Source organism: Brachycentrus maculatus, unplaced genomic scaffold (assembly GCF_059751285.1).
Source record: "Brachycentrus maculatus isolate JH-2025_06_01 unplaced genomic scaffold, ASM5975128v1 h1tg000087l, whole genome shotgun sequence".
Taxonomy (NCBI): domain Eukaryota; kingdom Metazoa; phylum Arthropoda; class Insecta; order Trichoptera; family Brachycentridae; genus Brachycentrus; species Brachycentrus maculatus.
Genome location: NW_028280841.1, coordinates 786350 through 811136, shown reverse-complemented (window position 1 = coordinate 811136; position 24787 = coordinate 786350). Strand labels below are relative to the sequence as shown.

Genomic DNA, 24787 nt, shown 5'->3' with positions numbered 1-24787 from the left:
ATCACAATATATATAAATATATACACAAGTAAATTATATTTGTTTTTTTAAAAAATGGATACAAGTTATAGGATTAAACACTACGGTATGGAAACGTATATTTCAGTATATTTACAATTTTTATTCAATTCATCACACTCCTATACAGGTGAAATGGACAGTCTTCCATTCAAATGCGCTACATTTGTCAACAATCACGCTATATCCAGTTTTAATGTTGCGGTCGATATTACACGGGGGCTAACTCTATTCAAGTTAAAAAGTATAACCAAGTCTGCTATATCAGTGAAAAATTGAAACATCGCCGATACTGCGCAAAAGATCCACACAAAACAATCTGTTTTTCAACAACACTTCGGTTAGGTGTCGGAATAAAGCTAAATTCATCAAACTTGTTCCGCGTAACGATACCTCGTAACGATATCAACCATTTGTCTTTCACGGTTATGACTTGCGTTTGGTATTATTGCGAACAAAAAACAATGAGATACGCAACTCAAATTTTGTTGACAATTTTTTTAAACTACTGTTGCGAGTTAGTTAAATTAGTTGGAATAAAAATCTGCAAAACTTGGCATACAAGTTTTTCCAACACAGCTGAAAATCTGATTTCAAATTATGCCAACAGATGATATGACACAAATGAATAAAATAAAATAAATCCAAATAAATATGACGGTGTTATTTATTTAACTTTAAAATTTAGCAGACAATTTGTGGATTAGCCCCGCAATAATTACAATTACCATTGTCCCTATAAAAATAAGCTTTCGTAAAACATTCTCATCTTAAGATACACAAATTAAATTATCTCCTGTTAAACTAGCAGCCGTCGGGATATATAATACAAATTCAAGTTACTCCAAACTGCTTCGAGTTCCGCTAAATATTAACGGCAACTCCACTCACTGCCAACTTTCAGAATACGGATATTGAGATTACGCACATTTCAGCGTAAAGCGCGCATTATCTTATCGGACCTAGGTGAAGTGCGTATCCGAGAGATCTCTAACTAATTCTACATAATTAGTTAGGGAGACAACTCATAATAAAAGGTTAAGATGCGGACAGTCTAAATATGAAAATGAGTTTGCTTTTGGAAATATTATGCTCTGTGCCGTGTTTAGTATTTTTTTTAATGGTACAAGTGAGGGTTCAATTCAATTTCTCGTCGATGGAAGGAATCAAACACATTTTTTTTAATCATCAGTACAACGTTTTAATTCTAGTAACAGTTGTTTCATCTGGTAGAGGCGGAATCACAATGTGCCGGAAACCCAAGTGGAAGAAAATAAATCCCATTCGGAAACGTGAATGACAAGAAAACAGATGTGAGTCCATGTAAAATTGACGAGTCTAATGAATAGTCAGATCTGCATATAAAGATACAATCACCTTTAAAATTTGACCTCGTAACAAAGTCTAAAAAAAATTATTAGGCCGGTTTTCACTCCCTGAATCCTACTCTCATCCAGTTAAAATTACCATATTCTCTAGTAAGTTACCAACGCTCAATACCTCTGTGCGATTATACCAATCGGACATTGGCAAGTTTACAATAACATGGGAAAAATGACACCTTAACAGATGTTGTTATCACTTTACTAAAGACTGACAAGTCATGGATGCATTTGAAAAAAAATTGTGATATTAAAAAAAAAATGGTCGATAAACGTTATTCATGAACACAAGCATATAATAAGGCATAGCATTGATTAGAGAACAGAAAATAAGCGAAACTTGGATTAATTTTTGATACAGTAAAATCTGCCAAAAATAAAATGTATTTTTTTAAATGACGTTTACCGATCATCTCCATCGAAATATAAAACAAGCTTCCTTTATTTCTACATTTATCCTCCAAACAATGCCAGAGAGAATTATCAGGCACTGACTCGGTTTTCAGCAAAATATGTAATTAAAAATACAATTTGTTTTTTTGATCGACGGCTGCTGAAAAAAGAGGCACAAAATAAGTCTAACGCCTTTTCAAAGGTTTAGCTGTTTATTTACAATGTTACACTTGCGTATACGGTAAAAAAGGCACAGAAAATTTCAAATCGCTTTCCTGTGAAGCGGCTCAGATTATGCATATCCGGCATTATTCATCAAAATGACAGACCGTTATTTAGTATAGTGTTCACACGTGCCTTCAAGAGGCAAAAGGACCGCAACAATGCGAGAACAAATATTTTACGAAGATTCAAAATCTGTTTTCTCGGTCGAGTTTACCGTTTCAGTCACTTGGGTAATCTGACATTCTGGATTTGAATATCGCTGCAATTTTTTTAAATTCTCATGGCGCCTACGACGAATCGCAATATATAGCTATAATTTGTTTACGATCGAAGGAAAGAATGAGAAAGGAAGGTGGGGGTATCGGAAGCGGACATAGCAATCCCCGGACTGATGATTTCTGCGATATTCGTTCCCGAATGTCAAATGTGAAGAGTATCCCGTGCTGAGGAGTTGAATCCCATAAATTATCAAGCCCCTCGCGGGCAGAGTCGGATCGTTGTTGCATATTTTCCAAATTAGTACCAGACTGGGAAAATTGGCCAATTTACTAATTTTTATAATTAAATTTCTCTACATTAAAAACTCGTTTTTACATTCCCTATTTTTACATATTCCCGCTTTTTGGACCTAATCGCACTCTTGTTTCACCGCCATATAAATCAACATATTACCCTGATTTTACACTTCCCGTGTGATGACGCATTCCCCGTTTTCACACCATATTGAAAGTTAAAAAGGGTAAAGAAAATTTTTATTCACGGTACAATTTTAAACATATTGTCTATGCACATTTGAAACGGATGAAAAAAATATTGGAAACAAGTCCTTCTACACCGGTGCCTAAATACACGGGCAAATATAGAAGGAAAAATCAAACATTTTTGACGCCGCATGGTTGAATTTCCTACGACATACGTACAACCCAAACAAACCATTAGACGAGGTCTAGAATTAATAAAAGGGATGCCTCAAACTAAATTGAAAATACACCCAGCGGTGTGGACCTTTCTAGTAACACAGATGAGGGTGAATGCACACAGTGGTCTCAGGGGAATGAGAATCCGCTTTATTATGGGAGCTGGTCAAACTTTTAACATATCCAGACAACACATACACAAGCCGAGATGACTTTGAAAATTCTAGGTATTTATTTAAAAACACTTTTCTAAAATTAAATTACAATATTACCCTGATATTCGAGGTTAACGTTTAAAACTTTTTTCTGAACTTGAAAAAAAAAACAGGATTCAGAGTATATAAACGTTTGAATTCAATTACCAGCGACATTAGGAGACTACCATAACAGAGGCGGATACTTTGTAGCGGTTAGCGCGTTTGGGCGTTCTGCATTCATCAAATGCAATGCCCAGGGTCTGAAGCAGTGTTAGATTTTTAATTTAAGTTTTACTTTAGTAAATATCGCTATTTCTTAAAATCTACTGTGACACGTGTTTCGATGCATTCCACATCATTTACAAACACCGTAAAATGAAGCGGAATGCATCGAAACACGTGTCACAGTAGATTTTAAGAAATAGCGGTATTTACCGAGTAAAACTTTAATTTAAAATGGATAGATTTTACCACAAAGTGACTGTCGAATCGATGAATGAAATCGGTGTTAGATTGTCAGGGAGGATCGGATGGGAGATTGCTACGCTCGGTTCCGATACCTCACTGAGAGGAGATCCTGCGAGGAATATATGTACGCGTCGGCTATCTCTCTCTCTCCGGTTAGGAGAGGCGCGGGCGCTTGGCGTCGGGCGAGGAGGGCGCATCCAGCTCGGCAGGCGCGCAGGCGGCGTCGGGCGCGCAGGACTCCGCGGGCGCGCAGGGCTCCGCGGGGACGGGAGCGCAGGGCTCCGCGGGGACGGGTCCCTCGGCCTCCACGTCCGCCGACACCGTCAGCTCCTCCTCCGAGTCCGAGTCGCCCTCGTAGTCCACCAGACCCTGAAAGAGGTTATGTGTGACATTGATATTTTAGCGGAAAAAGATTGATTAACTGCGGTAATTTAAAAAAAATATAATTTGAATAATCTTTTCTTGTAATATACATGAGTGCACAGGAGTACAGAAGTTCGTGGAGCTGTTTCGGACTGCCCAAAATAGGAACACTTTTTCACAAGTGATAGTCAACGTCGGGGGGACCCGACATGACACTTGTAAAATCCAAGAAGAACTTGTGGTAACACCATTGCGTTACGGAGGCGTTTCGATACGGACTAAACCAAAGATTTCCCAGGGGACCCGACTCTGAAGCGAGAGAGCTGAAAAGCCACGATTACTGCTTGGGTCATTGACGCGAACAGACGTTTTATTTAGATCTTAACTTTACTTCTTTAACTCCATATATTGTAAATTATTTGTCATTATTTAGTATAGAATCGCATTTATTTCAATAAAGGAACCAACTGTAAGTACATCATTTTGTTTTCATTCTGTGGACCTCCCTTACATTAACAAACACGATCACCAACACATGATCACAGAACGCGGCAACACGCCACTCCCAAAATAGCTGTTCCCGAAACCAATAGCTATAAAAGTTTTTTTTTTCTTCATCCATTTATAATACTCCATTCTTGGGGATCACATCTATAGATGTAGTTCAGCCAAAAAAATTTATAGCTAAAAAAATATTTTCATAACCATTATTTTATTTTTAAGATATAACCCGCAAAGCTTCTGCTTTCAGAGGCTTGTCTGCGGGTAGGATAGGGAAGGTAGATGTGAAAAATACATCACAAACACCCAGACCATTTAAAAATAATTTCGTTTGAAGATGGTAGGGGATTCTCTTGTCTATACATTCAACATTATATACAACACACTATCAAAATATTGTAGTCATACAGGAGAGAGTGACCAACTGCATTTCTTTACAAAAAACGTGATCATTGACTATTTGATATCTTACTAGCTTAATATTACCCTAAAAAATCCCAAAGGATTTTAAACTTGGAAGTATAATATATTGACTTGTTAAAAATGACTAACAGCATTGATGTTTATTTTCTTGCCAAACAAAAGTGACTTAAATGGCCCTCCTGAACATTTTACGTTTTGTTAGTTGGTCACTTTCTCCTGTACGACTACGATATGAATTAATACTCCGAAGAATCTTGCCTTTATTTAGAATTATCAATGGATCAGAATTTCAAAACTTTTCAAAACAGCATTTGAATTGTCATTGTTTTGTATAGCATCCAATGCCGCATAGGGCAATCGATATCATCCGGATCATTGATTAAATGAAGGCAAGGTGCCAGCCCAGGGTGACATTAGACTCGGCTTTATCTTGATCCCTGGTAATGCGCAAATTGCAACACTGCGGGCGCTGTTTGGATGGGGGCCCTTACCTTATTAAATATCTTGGGGTCGGGTAGCTGCACCTCAGGGGATGTGGCGACGGGAGGTAAAGTGGGCCCATTCACATTGATTACCACCTCACTCTTCTTGTCTATAAGTTTACCTGCAACACAGACCACTCATATTTCAGTATCCTCTCATACAAAAACACTACAATCCTTTCATTTGGCATTTTCAAACATTCGTTTGAACTCACTCACTAAGTAGGCGAAACAATTGTCACCATATTAATTTTTAATGTGTTTTTTTTAACAACAAAATACAGTGCATGTTTGATCTCAGCTCGTAACGCATGTTTGTGCCGAAACATTTAGTGCATGTTGGTCTTTGGGTCGACCAAAAATTGCATGTGTTAAAAATTTTGTGTAGTTTTAAGTGTGTAAATGGAGCTATGGTGGTGAAGGGTGGTATTGTTTGCATGCTGTGGTAGTGATTGTCCTGACGAAGAGACGTGTACGTCTCGTAACCGGTAGACATAAAAATCATGTATTGGGTTGATGCAAAAGTTATGACCGTTTTTTATGATCCCAGGTAAAAATTTTTTTCTTTCTTAAATTATGAAAAATATCTTCTTTTTTATGATTCCATTGTATAAAGGATGCTTTTCCTATACTTTCCATTCAGTTTTGGCCTAGCCAGAGTACAGTAATGACCCCTTGTATTTTTTCAAAATGTCGCTCGATAAAGTGCATTTACGTCATTGTTTACTTTATGAATTTCGTAAAGACAATACCGCGAGTGTGGCAACCAAAAACATTTGTGAAGTGTGTGGAGCAGATGTCATCAAAGTTCGACAGGTACGAAGATGGTTTACAAAATTCCGATCTGGAGATTTTTCACTCATTGATAAACCACGTACCGGGCGGGCATTGAAGTCTGATGACGACAAGTTAAAAGTCGTAATTGACACCAATCCACGTCTAATCATCAAGGAGATTGTGTCAATGATGGGAGTCAATCAAACAACCGTATTAAGACATTTGAAGCGTATGGAAATGGTTTCGCGGTACGACGTTTGGATACCTCATCAATTGTCGGCTGCTAATTTATTGGATCGTGTTTCAATGTACGTTGCTTTGAGTGCGAGACAAAAACATGAACCTTTTTTGCATCATTTGGTGACGGGAGATGAGAAGTGGGTCGTGTACAACAACGTGACAAGAAAAAGACATTGGGCTTTACCTGGACAAGCCCCATTAACAACTTCGAAGGCCGAAATCCATAAAAAAAGTTAAACATTGTGTTTGGTGGGATAATAAGGGTATTGTGTATTTTGAACTCTTAGAACACGATCAGACAAGTACAGCAGAACGATATTGTCAGCAATTATCCAAATTGAACATGGACCTTCAAAAGGATAGACCAGAATTGGTAAAAAGAAAAGGGGTAGTGTTTCATCACGACAACGCGCGACCACATGTGGCTATGATGATCCAACACAAGCTAAATGAGTTAAACTGGGATGTTATCAAGCATCCACCGTATTCTCCAGATCTTGCTCTTTCTGATTTTCATTTATTCCGATCACTGCACAAAAATTAAATGATGAAAAAAATTATACAATAGAGCAGGTAAAAACATCCCTTACTTCATTTTTCGCATCAAAATTCACGGATTTTTTTACTACTGGTATTAATAAGCTGATAGAAAGATGGGAGAAGGTTATAAGAACTGATGGAATTTATATAATTTATTAAATAAATAATACATATAAAAAAAAAAATAAAAAAATTATATGTAAAAAACGGTCAAAACTTTTGCATCAACCCAATAATATATGCAGCGTAATTCTAACGATGAATGCGGTAAAATGGTGATAGAGAAACGATCAATGCGATCCATTTTTGTATGAAATGAATTGGGGGTAGAAGAAATAAAGGACACATCCGGGAAAACGATTATTTGAGGAACAATAGATAGAGGTTTCACTGTATTTGTGATTGTAGTAATTACCTATGGAGTCTAGCTGCGTGGAGCAGTCCTGCGTGGTCATGAAGGTCTCATCCTCCTGGAACCAGAGCTCCTCCTCCTCCTCCAGCTGGCGCGCGTCCCGGCGCCCGCGGCCGCCGCCCGCCCCGCGCAGGATGCTCGGCACCACGCCCTCGCCCACCCCCCCTGCAACACGGGCAACTCTCTCAACCACAGCCGACTGCCGGAACATCACTGCCGGGCCAAGGTGGCAATCACCACATATAAACACATTTCGGGTGGGTGTTTTTTAAGCCGACAGGATTTGATAATTATGTACATACAGTGGTATGCACAGAGAATTAATTAGGGTAGGCAGTAGAGGTGGATAGTAAAGTAAGCTAGGTACTACTTAGTAGGCGCTTTTATATGTCACGCGGGCAAGTTAGGATAGGCACTGCTTTTCTGCCTATGGAGTGCACGCCCCTGTACGTGTAACATTCACCAATTCCACCCATTCTTGACAACTACACTACTCAAATTCTTGGAAGTTCTATATATATATATATATATATATATATATATATATATATATATATATATATATATATATATATATATATATATATATACTACTACTACTACCATCACGCCGTTTCTCCGCAGGGGTAGGCAGAGAGGATGGAACGCCACACTCTTCTGTCCTGACATACACTCCTAGCCTCCTTCACATCCATACATCTAGTCATACATGCCCTCCGATTACGCAGACTTTTGACACCGCCAGATTTTAGGTTCTGATTGATCTGATCGTGCCAAGTCTTTTTCGGTCGTCCACCGAATATATATATATATATATATATATATATATATATATATATATATATATATATATATATATATATATATATATATATATATATATATAAATATATATATATCATGTATATATATATATATATATATATATATATATATATATATATATATATATATCCAATTTCGAAACATTGTGCTTGAATCACTAGAATTTCACTATTGGTGAGATGAAAGAAGCTTTTTATTGAGCGGAAACTCTATCATTTTTATACATCCATATTCTTCTTCATCTTTGTTGAGATGTCAACAAAATATACGAAAAACAACTTCTGTAATTACAGATAACCCAGATTTGTGAACACACTCAAAATGCTGATATATAAGCATGTAGAACTCGCGATAACTCCTGAGGAGAGTGTGAGCGATTTAGCCTCGAGGAGAGTAGCAACATACCTCTGTCCCTGTCTTTGGGTTTATCTTGGTGCTGGTCGTACTTGTCCTTGAGGGATTTGAAGGTCTGCACGTACTCCACGTCGTCCAGGATCTTGCCGAAGTTCTCCACAACGTGTGAACAGAGGGTCTTTATGTCTTCTAGTTTTATGAACTCAAACAGTTCTAAAATTGCCGAATCTAATAAGTTATACCTGCAACAATGAGACAATGAATCAGAATCACCCATCGACCCGCGGATGTTATGGAGACAAACTCAAAAATGGTAACTAAGGAACAAGACTCTTCCTCGGTTGGCTAATTTTAATACAAAACTCTTTTTTTTTAACCCTTTCCACTCTGACCATTTTCTCTCATAACTGATCAGCTACTCTGATCAAAAAATGCAACGTTTTTCTACCTTTAAAATGAATATTTTGGTTCCCTAATTCTGGGACACTCACTCTGTCTGGCAATTCGTATGACCATGTTAATTAAGATTAACTGTATTTATCTAAAATATTTTTTTGGCAGAATATACTTGGGAGAAATCAGTGATTAAAGTTATACCTGCGCCGGGCCAGACATTGTGGCCCACGGAGCTGCCTACTAGAATCATACGGGCGAGAATGTCTGGCCTACAGAGTGGTAAGAGTTAAATTACTCGTGTAATATTTGTCTAATAATGGTATGTTTCATTCGATTTAAGTTTTGCATTATTAGTAAAATTACATTTCTTGGTGGAATTGCATTTTTACAGTAAAATAACAACTAAATAGTTTTGTTATTTATTATAACTAAAATGTAACTTTGTTTTAAAATCACTACAAATATTTTATTACAACTTAAGTATAATTCAATTTTCAATTCAATTCAAACCATTATCCGCATCCCAAATGGTGCATAGGGCACTGCATTATACAAACACAGTGTTATCTTGATCGTTAACACACGAAGGAAAGGTGATCAGCCCCCCGCTTCAGGTACCAGTCCTGGGTAATATTGAATAAATATTGGAGTGAAAAATTATTTATATTTATTTGAAAAAAATCCCCTTTGGGAATCGAACCCGGGACCTCCAGCACGGTAGCTGAACACGCTAACCATTACACACTAGTGGATAGTAAATAAGATAGGTGGTTCTCACCGCCCATTATTTCTAAGGAAAGCGTCTATAACGGGTGCGAAGAGGTTCCCCTTGGTGATGTAGCGGTTGTAGAACTCGTCCTTGAGCGCGATGATCTTCCGCATGAACCGGAGGGCCCCCAGCACCAGGAACGTGTGCGTGGACCTCATGAGCACCAGGATCCGCCGCAGCAGGTCCTGCGAACACAACCCGCCCTTCAATATGCACCTTTCCAGGCCAAACATCGCCACATCGACATACAGTCATCTAGGAATTGTAGGCAAGCAAGTGCAATCAGAATTTAATCGGGTATAATTGCGGGTAGGTTCCACACTCTCCTTAGTACATATAAGAAATCTCTTCGAATCGAAACGCGACGCCAACTCATTCCCATAAGGTCTAAATACACATGCTCATTATTAGCACTCTTCTTCTAACCCTTATCAGCACCCAATGGTACATAGGTCACTGCATCGTATTGATACAGTGTTATCTTGATCGTTACTTACATGAAGGCAAGGTGATCACTCCTGCGCTTCGGGGACCAGTCCAGGGTAGTATTAAGAGTATTAAATAAATATTGAGTGTAAAATCACTAATATTTATTTTCACCCTTGGCTGATCACCTTTCCTTCATGTGTAAACACCGTGTTTATATGATGCAGTGCCCTATGCACCATCGGGTACGGATGAGGGAGAAGTTGAGGTCTCTCTTTATAATGATTCTTATGATGATCTCTCCTATATGGATAACATCTAGTGAAATGAGCGATGGACTTTTGGTTTAGGTAATAATTATTCCTAATTTATTATTAGATTAAAACCAATATTTTTAGCTTTTCCACTTTTTATTTATTTTTATTTTTTTATTTGACCAGCGACCGGGTTTCGTCGTTACCGACATCATCAGACTGGTTCATCATCGACTGACTGGTTCGACATCAGACTGGTTCGACATCATCAGACCAGTCTGATGATGTCGGTAACGACGAAACCCGGTCGCTGGTCAAATAAAAAAGTGGAAAAGCTAAAAATATTGGTTTTAATCTAATAATAAATTAAAAATGCAATTCCATCACGAAGTGTCAGTGGATAATATAAATCTAATAATTATTCCATCTGTTCTTTTACTACACGTCAAATGTAATATTATGAGGTGTCTCCGAGTTACCTTATTGAGTATACAGTGCTTGATGTGGTAGGTGTGGTGCTCCACGCAGAAGGAGAGCAGCTCCAGCACCAGCCCCAGCAGCTGCACCGTGTGGTACTCCTCCCCCAGCGGCTTCTCCCCGCACGTGTTGGACAGGAGGGGGGCTGCAACATTCAACACCTCAACTTATCTACCGCGCCAGACTAACAAATTGGAACCTAAGACATTGTGCCTTGAACTTGGATTGAACGTAAGACACTCCTTTCTTCGAGATAGTTGCTAGTAGGCGCCTTCTTTAAGGGTGAAGACTGACCTCCACATTTCATCGTAACTTAACATGTTACGATGCGAGCATTCAGACAGTCAGTACACCGAGCCAAGCGCTCCATCCATAGTTTTGGATGCTCGCTGCGAGCGATATTACGACGTTATGTTACGACAAAATGCTCTGGTCAGTCTCCACCTTATGCCTTGAACTTGCATTGACATAAGACACTCTTTTCTTCGAGAAAGTCGCGAGTAGGTGCCTTGTTTAACACATGGACTGCTGGGGATTTTCTTTAAGATTCCAGTCTAACAAGCCAATTTGATTTAATCATGGTATATTATTAAAACATTATAATAATACATAGTACAGAGGGATTGACAGCTGGGAATCGACATCGCAGGAGGCAAATTCCTCTTAAAAACAAGCCATAAGGCCCAGAAAAATAAAATGAATAAGATTAAGCAACAGGCATAATCTTCAAAATAATAATAAAAAAATGTATAATTTAATTCAAAAGAAAGGAATGTGTGTACAAAAAAAAACTAATATGATAGGTAAAATTCTATTGATTTAAATTTTTCGATAATTTTTAGATTCTGGCCTCTGATTTTTCATGAAAAAACTTTTGATTATTTGAAAAAAATATGAAAAAAGAACAAAAGTAAAATTATTTACGAAAATAAATCTTTTTTATTAAATAAAATTTCTGACTTCATTCACTGCTATTGTTATTTTGTTAACAAAAAAATATGAATTACTTTAGAAACATTGCCACATATTAGTTTATATATGAATACATGTTTCTTTATTTTAAATTTAAATTAAGAAAATTTTACATATTTTATTTTTTGGCTTTCAACTGATAGTACAAGTTGTGTTAAGGCGCTTGTGCACTACACGGAATTTTACTGTCCTGTAGTCCGTTTTTTTCAAATAAAAGCGACTACGACAGTTTAGCGTCATCTGGAGAAAGACGGGCAAGTGCACAAGCCAATCATCTGTTTTTTCATGCTAACCGGACTGCCGGTCATTGAAAGCTGTCCCACCGCATTCCCAGATCTGATACAGAAGTATCTAGGGTTCCTGACAGACCTACTCTTGCAAAGCAATTTTTTTAAATTAAGTTGCAAAATTGAAAATGTGAAACAAAATAAAATAAAATTGTATCCCGATTTTACTGTGAATTTACATGTAAAAGCTTTCAACATCCCTGTCACTGCCAATCTAAATAAATATAACTTTGTGAATTCCCCACCTAATTTTCTAGAAGTACCGTAGAACGGGGAACGTACTTGAACTTTGATGTGTTACTTGAGCCCAGTACAAAAAAGAGATTTAAATCTGTATTTGGTCTACAATAATGAACGTATTGTGACAATAGGTGTCACCTGTCAGGGAAACAATGAATCATGTCGACACATTCATTATTGTAGACCAAATACAGATCTAAATATTTCTTTTGTATTGGGCTCAAGTAACACATCAAAGTTCAAGTAGCCCCGTTCTACGGTACCCCGGTGTAGGCAGTGAAAGGGATTAGTATTTAGTTCAGTTAGTCAGGGGACTGCCGGTCAGTAAGAATCCGTGTAGTGCACAAGCGCTCTCATGGTGACATGGGACACTATGCAGAGTCCGTCGGTTACCTATGAGGGTCTGGACGCCGTGCTTGTAGAAGAAGTTGAGGAAGTCCGTCTTCTCCGACTTGTTGGCCGCCGAGAGCATGTTCTCGGGGTCCAGCAGGATCCGCAGCACGCCCATCAGCTGCACGGCGCCCCCCAACTCCGGGTCGCGGTCTCCGAGCATCTGGCCTATTATTATATTTAACAGCAACTGCTCCTGAAATAGGCAATCATCCCAACGTCAACCAAAATACAAAAAATAAAAGATTTACTTTAATTAATTTTATATTGATATCTCAACGTAGGTGAAGAAGAATATGGAAGTCTGGGTATTTATTGGGCTTACGAACCGTCATAGGCTTGGCTTGGTCAAGTATTTGAGCACGTCTCTAATTCTTCATACTACTACAGACATCTGTAGGAATAATCTTAAAGAAAAATATGATTTTGTTTAGTTATTTCTAGGCGGTTTCCATAATTAAACACAATTTATCTGCATCACACTCGCTGGTTTAAGTGATCACTTCACCAATTTACCAATGATTGACAATCACGCTACTCAAATTTTCTTTCATATAAGTTCTCGGCTTCACCTATGGTTGAGTTGAGTTTTTAATTAGCAGAGACCTCTATGAAATGTGTGTAAGTTTCTTCCAGTCATTTTACATACTAGGAGATGCTTTGAAAACGTGATTAATTTAAATTGACTTGTTAGCTACCGATATTGCATTAAATCATACAATGGTGAGTGGGGGTGATGTATTTTCCCATAGTAATTAAGTAGAGAATGGGGAGTGCAGTTACCTCGTCCGTGTTGTTGGCTTGTTGCAAGGTGTAGTCCCTGACGACGGAGGGGGAGAACTCCACGATGTAGGTGAGGATGTCGATGGAGGCCGTCTTGGTCTTGTGATCCTCGATGCCCAGGGTGATCTCGAGCGCGGGCAGGATGCCCAGGGTGACGAGGGTCTTGTAGAAGGCGTCCTTGTCCTGCGGCTGCAGGTTCTGGGAGAAGTTGCAGAACTCCTTGAGGAAGAGCACCAGGTCTCTGCGCTTGGTGTCGGGCGTGCCCTCGTCCCGGAGCAGCTTGAACACGTCGGCCAGGAAGCGCTCGTCCTCCTCGATGATCTTGACGATCTCCACCTTGTTGAAGAATATGAAGCTGGACAGGTTGCTGAGCAGGTTCTCCTCGAAGACCGAGGGCGTGGGCAGGACTATATCGTGGATATACTGCACGCGGTAGGTCTGGTGGATCTTGGCCAGCAGCTCGGGGTTCTTGATGGGGATGGCCTCGCGGAACTTGGCCAGCTCGCGCAGGTACTCGCGGTGGCGCTTGGGCTGCGCCGCGCCGGGGTCGTACTCCAGGCAGCCCACCACGTCCAGGATGGTGTCCTCGGCGAACATGGTCTCCAGCAGCGTGTTCTGGTTGAGCAGGAAGATGCTCTTGAAGATCTCGTAGAGATGGTGCAGGCCCTCCGTGTTGTCCAGGTCCTCGCACATGTGGAACAGGTTGAGCAGCTTGCGGATGTAGTTGTCGGCCTCCAGCGCCACCGTGAGCTTGTCCTTGCGCGGGGCGGACAGCAGGTTGTCGCTGATCACCTTGCTGATCTCCTCCAGCCGGGACAGCTCGGCGGCGGGCAGCTCCACGGGCGGACAGTTGTCCGACATCTCCTCCATGCGCTCATCCTCCGACTCGTCCACTATGTCCTGGGTGATCTCCACGGCCGGGTCCTTGCCCTGAACCTGCAAGCGTTTCCTTACAACGTTACTATATTGTTTAACTATATGAGATACTAGGAGATTCACTATAAATGTAAATATCATTACATTTATAGTGAAGAATTTAAAGAAAATTCAACCAACAAATCTAGACAGGATATTGATAAATTTTATAAAATAAAACTAGAACTTTGTTTTTAACCACTTTTTTACTGGTACTTTTCTCCGACAGGTTTCGACAAGGTTCTTGTCATCATCATGGCATAGTTTTTAACCCACCATTGCACCACTAATAAAGATGACATTAATTTGTTCACACAACACACTATTTTTTTTATTATTATTACAATAACATTAAGACACAATTAAATTACACATAAAAAAAGAAAGATTTTTGTTTTTGTTTGTAAGCTAGATCATTATGGCTCATCCCCAGGTAGGGTAAGAGTGTGTTCAGTTTAGTTTCATAATTGTGAAAGTTATTGTCTTCTTTTTCTTCTTTTTCCATGTTCGCTCCCTAGGTGGAGCATATGGCCAACACGAGTCGTCTCCAAGTCACTCTGTCACGCGCCATCTCCTTGGCTTCCTCCCAGGTCAGTCCGGCGTCTCGAAGTTCCGCTGAGTATAGTCGGTGAATGGTCGTCAGCGGCCTTCCGGGGCGCCGGAATCCTCGGGGTTGGAAGAAGAGACATGAGGGGTTGATGCCCTCAGGTGGCATTCTAAGGACATGTCCCAACCATGTCCACCTTCTTCTCTTCAGGACTTCCAGTATGAGGGGCTGTTGAGTTCTTCTCCTCACATCGTCATTCCTGACGAAGTCATACCATTGTCATTCAGTTTTAATATTATTTATTGATTCGGCATTATTTCATTAAAATTAAACACTTGAAAAATAAAACTCATTAATGTGGTATATTCAAGTGTTTAATTTTAATAAAATATTCAGTTTTAATGTAAAAAAAATCACCTCAAAGACAAACCGGCGAATCGCCAGCTTTTGACCAATTGACCTTGGCCGGCGATTCGCGGGCTGTGTGTTGCAATGGGTTAATGTAATAATTTTTTTCTGTTTATTTTCATTTGGACTTGATTATGGCTGAATGGAGTGAATGTGCATTAAGATGAGATTACACAGCGCTATCTGCCCGTCCTTATCACGGCCATTCATGCAGTTGATAATGATATGACGCAACTTTACTCATGAGTCAGGTGCTAAACATATAGGGTGATTCCCTTTGTGTAGCTAAACTCGGTTATAACACAAATTGAATGCCCGGAAAACAACCTACCTAAGTAAACCCATTTTTAAAAGAAATTGTACATCAACATATTTTAAAATAGACATAAATATTTTATTTACTGATCCTTTTATTTATTTAATTCGGTTACAAGAAAAGGGACGGAGAAGGAACACTGGGTAGAAAAATGGAATAGCGGCGATGGCTAGGGCGCTCGGAGTTGCATACACATACAAGCTTGTGTTAATTGGACACTGCTAACATGTAAGAGGAGAAAAAAGTTAAATAATTTAAATAATAAAATAATTCAAGGCTGAGATAAGCATTATCGATAAAATTAAGAAAGGTGTGTTGAGATGGTTTGGACATGTGGAACGTATGAGTGAGGTTAAACAAATTTATGAGGCAAATGTAGTTGGAAAAAGAAGCAGAGGAAGACCGAGGAAAACTTGGCACAATCAAGTATGTCATTTTTTTTTTAAATGGTCAGGTCAGAAGTCGAAATAATCGGCGAGTATGTACGAGGCGATGCAAGAATGCGGAAGAAGCTAAGATTGTTTGGAAAGACAGATTGGTGTGGCGTTCTATTCTCTCTGCCTACCCCTGTGGAGAAGCGGCGCGATAGTTAGTTAGTTAATAATAATAAAACCCTTATCCGCACCCCAATGGTGCATAGGGCACTGCTACATATGAACACAATGTTATCTTGATCGTTTACACACGAAGGAAAGGTGATCAGCCCTCCGCTTGAGGTACCAGTCCAGGGTAATATTGAATAAATATTACAGTGAAAAAATCACTTATATTTATTTGACCCCCCTGGGAATCGAACCCGGGACCTCCAGAACGGTAGCCGAGCGTACTGACCATTACACTACAGAGGCGGACAAAAGTTAGTTAGTTAGTTAATAAAAAAATTAAAAAGCAGTTTTAATTATAAAAATATTTGGGCCATTCAATGGATAAAAATAAATAAAATTCAAGGTGGAAATATTCAAGTTATTTATAATCATGAATCGGTTAATGGGAAAGACATAATGAGTAATGTAAAGTTAAGAGATGGCAGTGTGGAGTGAAGTTGGGTCCCCAAGGTCAGCAAGTCGAGAATGGTTGCCAACATTACAAATTAAAGTGAATTTCCACTGCCTTCTATATCAAACGCTGCATGTATGACAAGCCGTGGTCCGGATTTGGCAACACTGTTAACAATAAACCCAGTTTCCATATCTTAGTCATACAGGAGAAAGTGACCAAGTGCATTCTTTTTACAAAAACGTGACTTATGATATATATCACTAGCTTAATATTGCCCTGAAAAAAATCCCAAAGGATTTTAAACTTGGAAGTATAATATATTGACTTGTTAAAAATGACTAACTGCATTGATGTTTATTTTCTTGCCAAGCAAAAGTGACTTAAATGGCCCTCCTGAACATTTTACGTTTTGTTAGTTGGTCACTTTCTCCTGTACGACTACGATATATGGAATATGTTTACTTTTGTAATCATAAATTAGAGTTATGTATATTTAAAGGAATAGTGTATAACATTTTTTATATTTTTATTTCAAATAAATATTGAATTCTTAATTTCATATTCCCATTAAAATAATATTGAATGATTGTTCAACGTAAAAACAACAACAAAAACAAAGTAACCATCAAGCCGCTTCCACCTGGGGTAGGCAGAGAGAGTAGAACTCCACATCACTCTGTCTTAGTGAACAATCTTCACCTTTTCCACTTTCATGCATCTCCTCATACTTACCTGGCGATTATTATGACCTGACCACACTCAAATATTTGAAATACTTGTTCACGCCAAGTTTTTATCAGTCTTCCTCCGCTTCTATTAGCAACCACATTTGTCTCATAAATTTGTTTTACTTATGTTTCCTCACTTATTCGATTCACATGTCCAGACCTTCTCAATACACCTTTCTTAATTTCATTGATAATGCTTATCTCAGCCTTGCATTTTTTCCTCATCCCAAAATTCGAAGTTATATATATTATATATGTTAAAAACCAAGATTTTATACAATTTTTCTTAAAAAATTAATTTGTATTTAATAAATTAAATTGAATTGAATGAATATCAGAATTTGTTATATAAATCATGGTTTCCAACCCCTGCCTTGTTGCGTATATAACATAGAATTTTGACTAGCCAGTCTGATGATGTCGGTAACAACGAAATGCGATAAAATAAATAAATGTGGAAAAAAAATATTGTTATTTTATTACATATTATCTAGGAGGCACTGGAACATTGAATGCCATTAAATTTTATTGAGTACTTTAATGATGCTGCTGGATTTACTGGGGAATGACAGATTATAATGCTAGATAAATCAATTCACAAAAAATAATGTTTATAAGGAATAATTTACACTGAAAAATGTATATTATTATTTTTCTATATAGGAAACTAGAATGGATAGAAGATATTCACAAAGAAAATTAAGCTGAATCCCAGAAAAGCAGTGCCTACCCTGGATTACTAGCGTTCCATATAGAAACCCGACCAGTGCCTACTATACCTTATCCTTATCCACATCACCCCACTACTTCACAAACTCCACTGGTTACGCTTTCCCGAAAGGGTTGAGTATAAACTCTGCCTACTCATGTATAAATCAATACACAATATGGCTCCAGAGTATCTTAAGGAGCTGTGTATTCCAGATGAATTGGTTGATAGACATCTCGCGCTTCGATCGGCTTCAACATCTGCAATGGGCAAAGTGATCTTACCAGCTCGCAACCAACTCACTAAATTTGGCAAGCGTGCCTTTGCTGTTGCGGGACCGACGGCGTGGAATGCTCTTCCACCAATGGTTAGAAATAGTGAGAGTGAGATGATCTTTAGAAAAAGACTAAAAACACATTTGTTTGCGTTCAAATCATTTCCACCATAATATTTTCCCCAATTCATTCACAGTGAAGCGACCTTGGGGTATTATTTTACGAAAATGGTGCTATATAAGTTATCCAAATTTATTATTATTATTATTACCCAACCCTACTGCTTTCCCTGATTAAAAACTATGCACGCCACTGCTAAATCCGTATAGTAAAGTCTCAATTTGATGGTTTTCAGTTATCTCATTTACTGACTCATTTCTGCCGTAAGTGCAAGCATGGCGGGGGTTAACTTCATTAAGGTTGGATCACAAATACCGGAAGACTTAAACTAAACTTATATATTGTTTCGGCATTTAATAATTTTAATATGGTAAGACATATTAAAATTATTAAATAAAACACTCGTTTTATTACCACTTGAGTCTATTTATGACTACTAGTGTCGGAAGCTAAGCTTACATCTTCAGGTCTAAATAATAGAGAGAGATAGAAACCCTTATCCGCACCCCAATGGTGCATAGGGTACTGTGTCATATTAACGCAGTGTTATCTTGATCATTTACACATGAAGGAAAGGTGATCAACCCTCCGCTTCAGGTACCAGTCCAGGGTAATATTGAATAAATATTACAGTGAAAAAATCACTTATATTTATTTTACCCCCCCTGGGAATCGAACCCGGGACCTCCAGAACGGTAGCCGAGCGTGCTGACCATTACATTAGACCATTACACGGAGGCGGACAAAATAATAACTAAAATATAATTAATAAAAAAAACTGTTCTATGAATAAGGAGAGGGGTAAGATAAGTATATACATATTATTTATATTTTTTTGACATCTCAACATAGATGAAGAAGAATACGGAAGTCTGGGTATTTACGGGGCTTACGACCGTCATAGGCTGGTTTAAGTGACCAATTTACACACGTTAAACATTCACCCATTCTACCCATGATCGACAACCACACTACTCAAATTCTTGGAACTTGAGTAGTGTGGTTGTCGAAACATAGTGCTTGAATTCACTAGAATTTCACTAGACATCTATGAAACTAATTGGAGATAATCCAGATTTGCGGAAAAAGCATTTGAACACACTCAAAATGTTGTAACTATATATGTACATAGCTTTTTCCGCATTTATTTCAATTCTGGCCCCGTTCCGTCATAACCAACATCCCCAATCTGATTATGTCAGTAACAACGAAACCCAGACACTGGTAAAATAAAACAATGGTGGAAAAAGATAGTAAGCCAGACATTCTGGCCCGTATGATTCTAGCAAGCATCTCCGTGGGCCACAATGTCTGGCCCGGCGCAGGTATAACTTTAATCACTGATTTCTCTATCACCCGAGTATATTCTACCAAAAAATATTTCATATAAATACAGTTAATCTTAATTAACATGGTCATACGAATAGCCAGACAGTGTCCCAAAATTAGGGAACCAAAATATTTATTTTAATGGTAGAAAAATGTCGTATTTATTTGATCAGAGTAGCTGATCAGTTATGAGAAAAAATGGTCACAGCGGAAAGGGTTTAAAAACATACACACATGCTACTAAGTAGCAGTGGCTCAATAATAGCATGCTTTTGTGCTAATAATGAGAATGTGTATCCAGACTTTTATTATTCTGATATATTTATGTAGTTCTGATTATAATAGGTACCTTTAAATTAACAGTTTCTATACGAACCTCTAGTTACCATAGATTTGTATGGGAATTTAAAACTCCGACTTCCACAGTCCAGGTATAGATGCCAAGCATCTTGTTTAGAAAAATAAATAAATGTTTTTGCCTGCTGTCCCATAGAAAATTATCAAACATCTTCATAGCAAAACTATACAAATTGAAGGGAAACAAATGGCGAATGATGCAAATTTTATTTTATGTTGGAGATGGTTCGAAATTTCTTATCTGTACTCGGGAGTGGGGATACTACCAGCAGTTATACTCTATTGAATTCAGATTGGGTTTGCTTGGCTACAATTCCTAGAAGAAGAAAAGAAATGTGCGTTGTTTCACCCTCTTCATCAGCCAATGGTGATAGCAGTTGGGAGAGCGATTGCCATATTAAAGCGTTTATCTTAGGATAAGTCTTAACTACGTCTTTAGCGAAGATATCCTCTTTCTGTTATAATCATGCAAGGCTGAGATAAGCATTATCCATCAAATTAAGAAAGGTGTGTTGAGATGGTTTGGAGATGTGGAACGAATAAGTGAGAAAAGTATGGTAAAACAAATTTATGAGGCAAATGTAGTTGCAGCATAGGAAGGCCGAGGAAACTTGACACGATCAAGTATTTCAAATACTTCAAAGCGGTCAGGAGAGGGGTGGGAATAATCGGCAGGTATGTATGAGCTGATGCACGAACGTGGAAGAGGAGAACAATGTTTGCAAAGACAGAGTGGTGTGGCATTCTATTCTCTCTGCCTATCCCTGTGGTAAGTGGCGTGATGGTGAGTTATAATCATAGGGTATTCCTGCTCATTTACACATTTTAATTGTTTTTTCATACATTAATTGTTGATATCGTAGTCATACAGGAGAAAGTGAACAAGTGCATTTTTTTACAAAAAGGTGATCATTGACTATTTGATATCTTACTAGCTTAATATTGCCCTAAAAAAATCCCAAAGGATTTTAAACTTGAAAGTATAATATATTGACTTGTTAAAAATGACTAAGTGCATTAATGTTTATTTTTTAGCCAAAGCAAAAGTGACCTAAATGGCCCTCCTGAACAATTTGCGTTTTGTTAGTTGGTCACTTTCTCCTGTATGACTTCGATATTTAGTAACGTTATGATGTATGCATTGAAATGATAAACTTTCTTGCATGCATAATTTTAATTTAAAAATAATATTAATAATAATCGAAATTAATAAAAAAGGATACATGCATATTTATATAGATCATTCGAGAAATAACACAGTACAATTTTTTTATTGAATTAATATGTCTTCAAATTGAAGTATGTTGTTGTGTTAAAAAATTATTCGTTTTCACTTGAGTATGTCACCCAGGAGCAGTCATATAACCTTGACTTTGAGTCATTTGCAAACAAGGTGATAACTGCATCAATTAAGTGCAGTGCCCTTATCACCATCAATTTAAAAAGTGAAAATTATGGTATACGAAATTTGGTTCACTGAAAAATAAAATTTTCTGTTATGTTTAGTTCTCGTGTTGGCAGAACTTTTTTAATATGCTACAAAAAATAATATGACTGAATAAAAACAAGGTGGACATATTTGGATTTGGAGGTTATACAGAATTTAAATATATATATAATATATTTAAAAAACACTATTTGTCACAAGTATTGTGTGATTAATTATATGGATATTTTTAATCAAGGATAGTGTAAATAAACAGGTCAAGAGGTTATTTTAATATGGCAATAAAAATAATTTTCGAAAGATATTTATTTCTGTTGTTATTTTTTTTCAAGTAAGTAGCAATACTGATTTCGTATGTGAGATCGAGGCTTTAGGCTAACGTTTGAGGTTAGAAAGAAAGCGAGCCCGTGTTTATATACAAAGCGGAGGTGGAGTATTGCGCAAGCGGACCGACCTGGCAGATCTTCTCCCAGATCTCGTCGCAGCCCGCCTTCTCCTGGAAGCTGAGCGCCAGGTCGAAGTTGTCGCCCTCGGACCACACGATGAGCGTGTCCTGCTGCTTCTGGTAGGCCGTGTCGGGCTGGATCTTGCTCTCCAGCAGCAGGCTGCCGTCCGCCTCGGCGCGCACGAGCAGCGACATGCCGCGCAGGCGCTCCACGTAGCACGACGACACGTGCCCCGTGCCCCTGTCGTCCCACTGCCGCTCCGCGTTCAGCGCGTACAGCTTCACCCTGCGCCGAGTGTCCGTCATCTTTCCGTTTGCCTTGTCAGGGGGCCGATACAACTGACGACGGATCACCTGATCACCATCACTTTCGCGCTCTCTTCGTGAAACGATATCTGTCCTCGGCTAATACTACTGTCATAGCAGGTCGGGGAGACGTATACGACGCCGCGGCGCTATTGGACACAATGGAACATGACGATAAACGGAAACGTATACATTTTACTATCGCGATCGCGCCGTTTCGCGAAGTTGCGTTTGTTTATATTTTCCTATTTACATAATGATACAGACCCGATTTAGCAAATTGACGTGTTTTTCCACATATCGCGACGGCGAAAATCTGAGATTAATTATCGCGAATCACAAACACTTCCAGAATTGGCACAACATCCCGGTAAAGCGGTTTCTGGGCTCGAAACGGGGTACCGCGTATATAATAGACTAACGGACGATTAATTATTCCAATATTGCGATTGTCAATCGAGCTTTTATTATTACAATCGTCAAATTGACGTACCTTCAACGAAGTACAACATCAATTATCGCCATATTTGATTCACAACAACGCTTGCAGTGCGGGGTTCACGAGTCTTTTGACAAAATTGCAATGGCGATGGAGGGAAATTTAAAATGTAGGTTTCCATTTCTCACTTATTTTCTATATACTTTGAAAAAATATTTATTTATAAATGAAAAATAAACAAAAGAATATATTAAGAATGTTAAAAAATATCGATTGCGATATATAATCACCAACTTATATCCAAATTCCGTTAAATTCCAAAACTTGTCAATCGGTAAATCATAAGCAATACTTTACTCCTTTATAGAAGTCCATAGACATGCACAGAAACAAACAAAAAATATTCGACAAAAAAAGTAGGTACCTACTCAAATTATTGAGAAAGCAGAAAAGGGAAACACGATTTTTTGAAGTAAAAAAGAAAAACATACTTTCATTTAGTTAAAATTTACTGTAAAAAAATGCCGGTTTCATACTTTATATCCGGGTGGTCAGTTGGCGACACGTTCATGTTTCACGTTTTAAATTTCCTGATTTATTTTTCCCCAAAATAAATCCTTCTCGTGGATCATCTCGTTCTACTTAAAAATTAAAACTTGAAATAGTTACCAATGAGAAATTTATAAGAGGAAGTGATTGTTGCGTTACCTTGTTTTAGTGAAATTTATTGGTGGAACATATGTATGTGTTATATCACTCACTCCTTTCAAGAACGTCATAAATCAAAAATTGTCAATTTTCAGCTGTGCATGTTTTCGGAATGCCCAAAAAATGTACTATATCTCAGCAAAATAGGCATATTTTTAACTTAATATTTTCCCGCCTCAGGGCAAAAAGTGTTGTTTTTGCATTTTGAAGAAAAGGTATTGTTTAATTATTTTTTTAAATAAACTAAATATTTTTCAAATGGAGAAAAAACCTTCAGGTTTTACCTAAAAAGATCTGTTGCACAGTGAAAAGTTCAATAAGTGCCTTGATATTTATTTTTAATACATTGTGTTATAGTTTTAAACTTTAAAAACGTTCTCCTGAAAAATCAAGTTTTTTGATTTATGACGTTCTTGAAAGGAGTGAGCGATATATGAACCCCACATATATGTTTTTACAGGATAATAAGTATTTTTCTTTGCACGCGGTAGCTGTTTATATATTTTTATATTTAATTATGTAACGTATAAAAATGATTTATAAAGGAAATGAATGGAATTTGGTAGTAGCAAATTTGTCAACCCATTAAAGATATCTATCATCATCAATAATTTTCGAGATTATTGTGATGAAATGTTTAATTGAGTTTACTTTCTTGTAATTTTACATTTTGTCTACTTTTTTCGCAATTTTCTAGCTCAATTTTTTCTTCTTATGTGATATGTGGTGGTATTTTTTCTTTTGAGAACCAGTAATCTTTCATTTTTATCTTTTGGAAACGAAAAACCACCAAATTATATTTAAAAACTCTAAGCCAAGAGAAAGAGTTTTTTGATTTTCAAAAACAATATTAAGGAGAAATTGGAACCCGTGGAAGTCTACAGCTATATAAGGCATCCTTTATATTTAGACTTAACACCACTCACTGGACTCGGTTCTCCATCCAGTAAGAAAATGTTTTGGAAATATTAAAATCAACGTTTTTTTTTTGTTAGAAGGGTCTGCTTTTGTAAATTTACGGAGGCCAAACTCAGAATTTTACGCAAGTCAACACAGAAAATAATACACCTTTAACTTTCCTAAATTCTTAATAATCTTATTGTTAGACTGTTTCTATAATATATTAGAATAATTCAGATCCAAAGCCATAAAAAAGACTATAAGTTACATTACAAACTGCCCCTGTTTTACAGCACGTATCTACCTGCGTGCTTACATGCACGAACGA

General features: G+C 37.8%; 1 protein-coding gene across 3 annotated transcripts; it reads right to left on the bottom strand.

Moving 5' to 3' along the window:
• Positions 1-1193: 1193 nt before the first annotated feature.
• On the bottom strand, positions 1194-22954 carry flfl (serine/threonine-protein phosphatase 4 regulatory subunit 3 flfl). Of its 3 annotated transcripts, XR_015837347.1 has the most exons (10): positions 22116-22954; positions 13512-14447; positions 12732-12924; positions 10842-10984; positions 9692-9867; positions 8569-8759; positions 7342-7503; positions 5379-5491; positions 3604-3969; positions 1194-3455 (listed from the first exon to the last, which is right to left on the bottom strand). XR_015837347.1 is itself a non-coding variant. In XM_088257762.1 (9 exons), the coding sequence occupies exons 1-9, from the start codon at positions 22410-22412 to the stop codon at positions 3754-3756; spliced, it is 2427 nt and encodes an 808-aa protein (XP_088113888.1). In that variant the 5' UTR covers positions 22413-22948; the 3' UTR covers positions 1194-3753. The 3 variants fall into 3 exon arrangements, 2 of the variants coding, with proteins under 2 accessions (XP_088113888.1, XP_088113887.1); XM_088257762.1 differs by having other exon boundaries at positions 1194-3969; positions 22116-22948; XM_088257761.1 differs by lacking the exon at positions 1194-3455 and having other exon boundaries at positions 3615-3969; positions 7342-7551; positions 22116-22932.
• Between the last annotated feature and the right edge of the window lie 1833 nt (positions 22955-24787).